The sequence below is a fragment of the Chaetura pelagica genome, unplaced genomic scaffold (genome assembly GCF_000747805.2).
Source record: "Chaetura pelagica isolate M959 unplaced genomic scaffold, ChaPel_1.0 scaffold499, whole genome shotgun sequence".
In the NCBI taxonomy this organism is placed as follows: domain Eukaryota; kingdom Metazoa; phylum Chordata; class Aves; order Apodiformes; family Apodidae; genus Chaetura; species Chaetura pelagica.
The window spans coordinates 264,698-270,237 of record NW_009954615.1 but is presented as its reverse complement, the minus strand read 5'-3'; the positions used below and the strand labels follow the sequence as shown (position 1 = coordinate 270,237).

Sequence of the window (5,540 nt, the reverse complement as noted above, 5' to 3'; positions counted from 1 at the left end):
CGACGGGCCCCCCTCTGCTCCCAGGGGCTCCCTGGGGCTCGGGTGCAACCAGAGTGCTCCTGCGAGGTACCATAGAACCCAGGAGAGTGAGATGCAGCTGTGAAGTCTGGCTCCTTCCCTTTCTCTGTCCAGCCGTGTCATCCGGTGAGATGAACAGGCTCTTTCCTTCTTCCATTCTCCAAAATTGTATTTCCATTTTTAAAAGTGATGATGTTTGCTACCAGTAAATGTTGAAGATGCGATTTTCAGATCTGTCTGCACACACAGAAAGCATGTGTGAGGTCACTGAGAGAGTTGTTTCCAGCTTCTCTTTTTTTTCTTCTTTTTCCTTTTCAGGTCTTTCTTTACAATTGCAAATTGCAGATCTGGTCTAGACTTGTATAGCATTGTACTTTGTCCAAGTTTCCCTTAATGTGTGCAAGGGAACATGTAACTTGCATTTGCAATCAATGTTAGTTATATTTGTATTCTGAGAAAAATGACAGTTCATCATGAAATACCATCGTGAGTAACAGTGTCTTGGCTAATTAAGGGAAAGCAAAACTTCATTATTGCAATTTTAAACAGCAAAAAAGAATGTCCCAGAGTGGAAGACTGAAGAATACAATACTTTCCCTCTAGACACTGTGGGTTTCTGTGTAACAGAATTACCCCACTCAGCTGTGAATATGTAAATTGTACTTGAAAAAGGTAGATTTCTAGCTGAAACCTGCACTGACCTTTACAAATTCCCAGTTCTAACAAACAGTCACAGAATCCCAGTTGGTAAATAGATTTTTCTCTTCGTGTTCCCACAGGCACAGATCTCCAACTACGGCAGCGTGAGGCACAGCAGCATGAGGTACTACACAGCAGACAAGAACGTCACCTGCAGGAACTGTGGCAGAGCAGGTCACTTGTCCAAGAACTGTCCTGCTCCAAAGGTAAAGGCAACACTTCAGTTACTTGGAGATGCATCTGTTAGTTCTAATACTCATTTGTGGCTGCCATTAAAAGCATTGCTTCAGCAGTTTATGCTCATGGAAAGGTTGTTCCAGGTTGAAGGGCAGCTTGCACAAGGTCAGCTCACTGTATAACACTGGCTGGCTGATGGGTGGAAGTCATGGCTTTTGCTGTTTTTATAATCTCTGCAAGTCCTAGTAAGCAGTGGACATTTATTTGGGGTGATTTCTTCTTCATTTCCTCTTTTATTTTTCTCTTTTCTTTGATCTTTTGAAACATTCTCACTCGACAATTTCTTTTTTTCATTTCTCCACAGAAAGTTCCCCCTTGTTGCCTGTGTGCAGGAAGAGGGCACCTACAGAACAGCTGCCCAGCACGTTTCTGTTTGAACTGCTGTTTGCCTGGCCACTATTTCAGGGAGTGTCTTGAGAGGGCCTACTGGAATAAGCACTGCAATCGCTGTGACATGAAGGGCCATTATGCTGATGTGAGTATAGCCCACAAAACAGCTCAGCCATTGCTGGCTATGTGTCTGTCAGACACTGCATTTACAACAACCACGGTCTTTTAATATTTTCTTTAGTTTTATATAGGCTGTACTTGTATAAGCATTTGAGAGTATTGTAGTAATTATCTGACAGTATAACAGTTTTCATGAAGAGTGGCTCAAGGAAAGCAAATTGGAACAGTTTACTTTTTGTCCAGTTTAGTTAGGGTGGTGAGAAATGTCCTCATTTCTGTGGAGTGGAAGGTATAAGGAGACTGAAATCAGGGGACACGGAATTCCACAAGAGGTGAAGAATAACTCTGATGCTCCAGCAGTTCTGATACGTGGATTTTTCACTAGGATCACGTATTTATCAATTAAAATACTACTAGAACTTCAAGCTAATGTGTAAATGGTTTTATAACTGTGCTATATTAACGTTGCAAATGTACTTTTTGAGCAAAATTGAAATGGTACACTTTATTATGCAGGTATAGGTGAATAACAATTTTATCTGACATTAGCTTGCAAGGAAGCAAGTCATAACCATATTCACATGCCTGCTTTCCAGTAGAGTCCTCTATTATTTATGAACATGCAAGAAGAAAGATAATGATGAAATTATTTGTCTCTCTACTTCTGTATCCCTATGGGCAGGCCCATCACACATATACTGAAAGAGAATTTGTGAAGTAGTGGAACAGTTGCAAAATAGTGTACTCTGCTATTGAGAGAAAAGCACTGATAGAAGCGTTTAATGTCTGGAAACTACTGATGTTTTGTCTTAACCTCACGGGAGCCACGCTGATGTTTTCCATCTTCATTTCTGTCATTCACATCCCAACTTCTCCTGCTAAGACCAGTGCAGCTCATGCAGGTCAGATGGATGCTCTGGTGGTCCTCTTGCCAATCAGTCTAATTCCTCATTCCTTTTATGTTATGCTGCCTCTATATCACAAGCACTAGAGAGAAAAAAGTATTCAGTGCAAATAAAAATCTCCATCCTATATGTAACAAAACAACATTTCAGAGGTGCTGGCCAGCTTGCATCCATACTCACAGTACAAATGGTTCTGTCAAGTGGGAGTGTGGGAGCTCTCCTATCATCTTCTAAAAGATTGGACACTCATTTTATTTCCCAGCAGGTGCTTGGCTGCTTGTTTGAGCAGCAGGTTGAGCAGCATGATGAGAGAAGGGCTTCTCTTTATTATTATTGAGTCACCATCCCTGGAAGTATTTAAAAGAAATGTACATATAGTGCTTAGGGACATGAGTTAAGCACTGAACACGCAAATTAGCTTATGGTAGGGGGATTTAAGTTATGGTTGGACTTGATAATCTTCAAGGTCTCTTCCAACCATTGTGATTCTATGACTCTACGATTTTCTAGGGAGATGCAGGCCCTATAGAACACAAACATTCTGCTGTTAGATTTTACTGAGCCTTCCGAGTTGTCTTGGATAAATGAATGAGTGACTTAGCACTAAACCATGTATGAAAATATTAAAAATATTCGAGTACTGTCAGGATGATGAGGGATATTAGAAGTCATCCAGGCACAGTGTATTCCCTGCACTAAAGACTAGGTGGGAGATGAGGTCGTGTGACTTCATTTGGCAGAGACTTTTTCTCAAAACTTTTCATTTAAATGATACCATGAGGGAAACACATTCTGCAGTGCATGATCTCCTTTCAGCTCTCCTGAATGCATTCTGAATCAAGCAGAAACTGTTCTGCTCTTGACAGTCTGCCCAAAGCTGGTTTTACTACCTGTGAAAGTTAGCAAGTGTAAGAAAGATGTAGAGAGGCTTTATACCAAGTCTGGTTGTGACAGGTCAAAGGGCAATGGTTTTAAAGTAAAAGAGGGTAGATTTCGGTGAGATATAAAGAAATGGTGAGACCCTGGCCCAGGTTGCCCAGAGAAGCTGTGGCTGCCCCATCCCTGGCAGTGTTGAAGGGCAGGTTGGATGGGGCTTGGAGCAGCCTGGAATGGTGGAAGGTGTCCCTGCCCATGGCAGGGGTGGGACTGGATGGGCTTTAAGGTCCCTTCCAACCCAAACCAGTCTGGCATTTTAATATACCACACAGTAGCTTAGGTCATTTCCATACTAATTGCCAGGAATCCTGGCAATACGATGACAGTTTTAAAATTGAGTCCCAGGGAGGGCTGGGCAACCAGGCCTGCGAGCCCAAATTCTACCAAGGAAATTACCAGGACTGCAGTGACAGTGGCGTGTTGGAATGGCTGTATAAATATGAGGTGTGTGGGAGGATTCAGGATTGTTTTTGTAAAGGAAACCCCACTGCTCAGAAATCTCTGGAGTCATTCAAAGGAGAAGGTCAACAAGCATGTGTGTAAACATGGTCCAGTTGACATAGTCTCCATTTTCCAGAAGGCATTTGACAAAGTTCCTGACCAAAAGCTTTTAAGGAAACTAAACAGCCATGGAATAAGAGGATGAAGGTGGATATGCTAAAAGAGGATATGATAAAAGAGGATATGTTAGCGTGACATGGAAAAGGGTGAACAGTAGGGTGACAAGATTTGCTGAGAAGACTGAATGATTTAGAATATCAGTGCTGTGAGCCAACTCTGAAGAAGTGCCCAAGGTCTGTAAGAAATGGAGGGAGGACAGAGTAAAATGGCAGATGAACTGAGTGGCAATAAAGGTGAAGTGCCCAGGGAGAAGTAATCCCATCTTTGCACATGGATTGATGGTCTCTGAGCTCACTGTTACCATTCAGGACTCAGAGTTATGAGTTATGATCCCAAAAAAGTCATCTCAGTGGTCAGAAGCTGTGGAGAAAAAAGCTGGTGAAACGTTAGGAACTGGCAGGAAAACAATGGACAGCTTGGGTCCCTCCTGGTGTCTTAAAGCACAGCTACAGGTCTTCAGCCTGGGAGAGGGATGACAGAGAGAAGGATCTGTAAAGAGCGTCAAAGTCATCCATGATGGGAGACAGAGGTTAGGGTTCAACTGTTCATTGTTTCTTCCAGCTCAGGAATTAAGGGGCATCTGATGAAGGTGGTAGGAGGCCAGTTCAGAAGTGAAAGAAGGAGGTGACCCTTCCTGCACTATGCAGCAGACCTGGGAGATGAGACTTCTCACCGTGGGATGCAGTAGATGCAGAAAGTCTGCTGTGGTTCCAGGGGAGGCTGGAGACATTCATGGAAGAGAAATCCATGGAAGACTGTAGAACACACAGAAATATCATCCAGCTTGTGTAGTCACTGAGGTTGAAACAGTTGAGCATGGAAGAGTGTTGGGAGAGGACCTGAGCTTGCCCTGTTCTTCAGCTCTGTGGGGCATCAACTCATGGCCACCGTGGGTGGTCCAGTGCAGTGTGGTCATTAATACTTGCAGTCTACATCAGCTGATCATAGCAGGTCTCTGTGTCTGTATCTCTGCTATTTACTTTCTGTGAAGAATTATGAGTTTTCCACAAGGCATTTTGTCAAAAACCTGGAAGTGTTTCACCCAGCCAAGTTACTGAGACTGCTCACCACCCACCTCTCTGTTGGGATGTTCCTGGTGTCTGTAGGAGCTGGACGAGACCACAGGTTTTGCTCTGAGTCTGCAGATAAATGAGATGAGTCCAACATTCCCCAAGTTCCCAGAAATACTCTGGAAAAGCGACTGCAGCCTTCAAAGACCAGATCTTAATACAGTGTTGGGAAGAAGACTTATGTATTAGTCTTTGGGTACTTTGGATGCTCAAAAATTTGTCTTTCTCAGAAAGTTCCTTTGCTTTTACTGTCATGCAAAGGATGCAGAACAAGCTCCTGTGCACATTCTGTTTCAGAGTGACTCTCCATGGTCACACTTTCGTCCAGAAGTTAACACGAGGCAGCTCAAGGTACTTCACCTAGTTCAACTTGAAAATGTTCAAAGTTATGAAACATTTTCAGGAAAATACATTTATTATCTGTTAGGTCAGTCACTCTCCCTGAAACAGCCCAGAGAATGGGAGTCATCTTAGATGGAGTTGTGTTGGAGGAAGTGCAACCTTCCTCTTTTTCTCAGAAGCTCATCAGAGGAGCAGGGAGCAGAGCTCTTCAAAGGTTTCCAGCATGTCTCTGTTGGACCATCCACTGCTCCCCAGGGAAAGA

At 43.3% G+C, this 5,540-nt stretch overlaps 1 protein-coding gene across 1 annotated transcript in view; it reads left to right on the top strand.

Annotated features, from left to right (window-relative positions):
- The window catches only part of ZCCHC7 (zinc finger, CCHC domain containing 7), a 106,793-nt gene that overhangs the window by 72,949 nt on the left and 28,304 nt on the right, over positions 1-5,540 (top strand). Inside the window, exons 3-4 of the mRNA XM_010005526.1 lie at positions 798-923; positions 1,259-1,429. Of these exons, the coding sequence (XP_010003828.1) occupies positions 798-923; positions 1,259-1,429 (297 nt within the window). The remainder of the gene's footprint in view (positions 1-797; positions 924-1,258; positions 1,430-5,540) is intronic.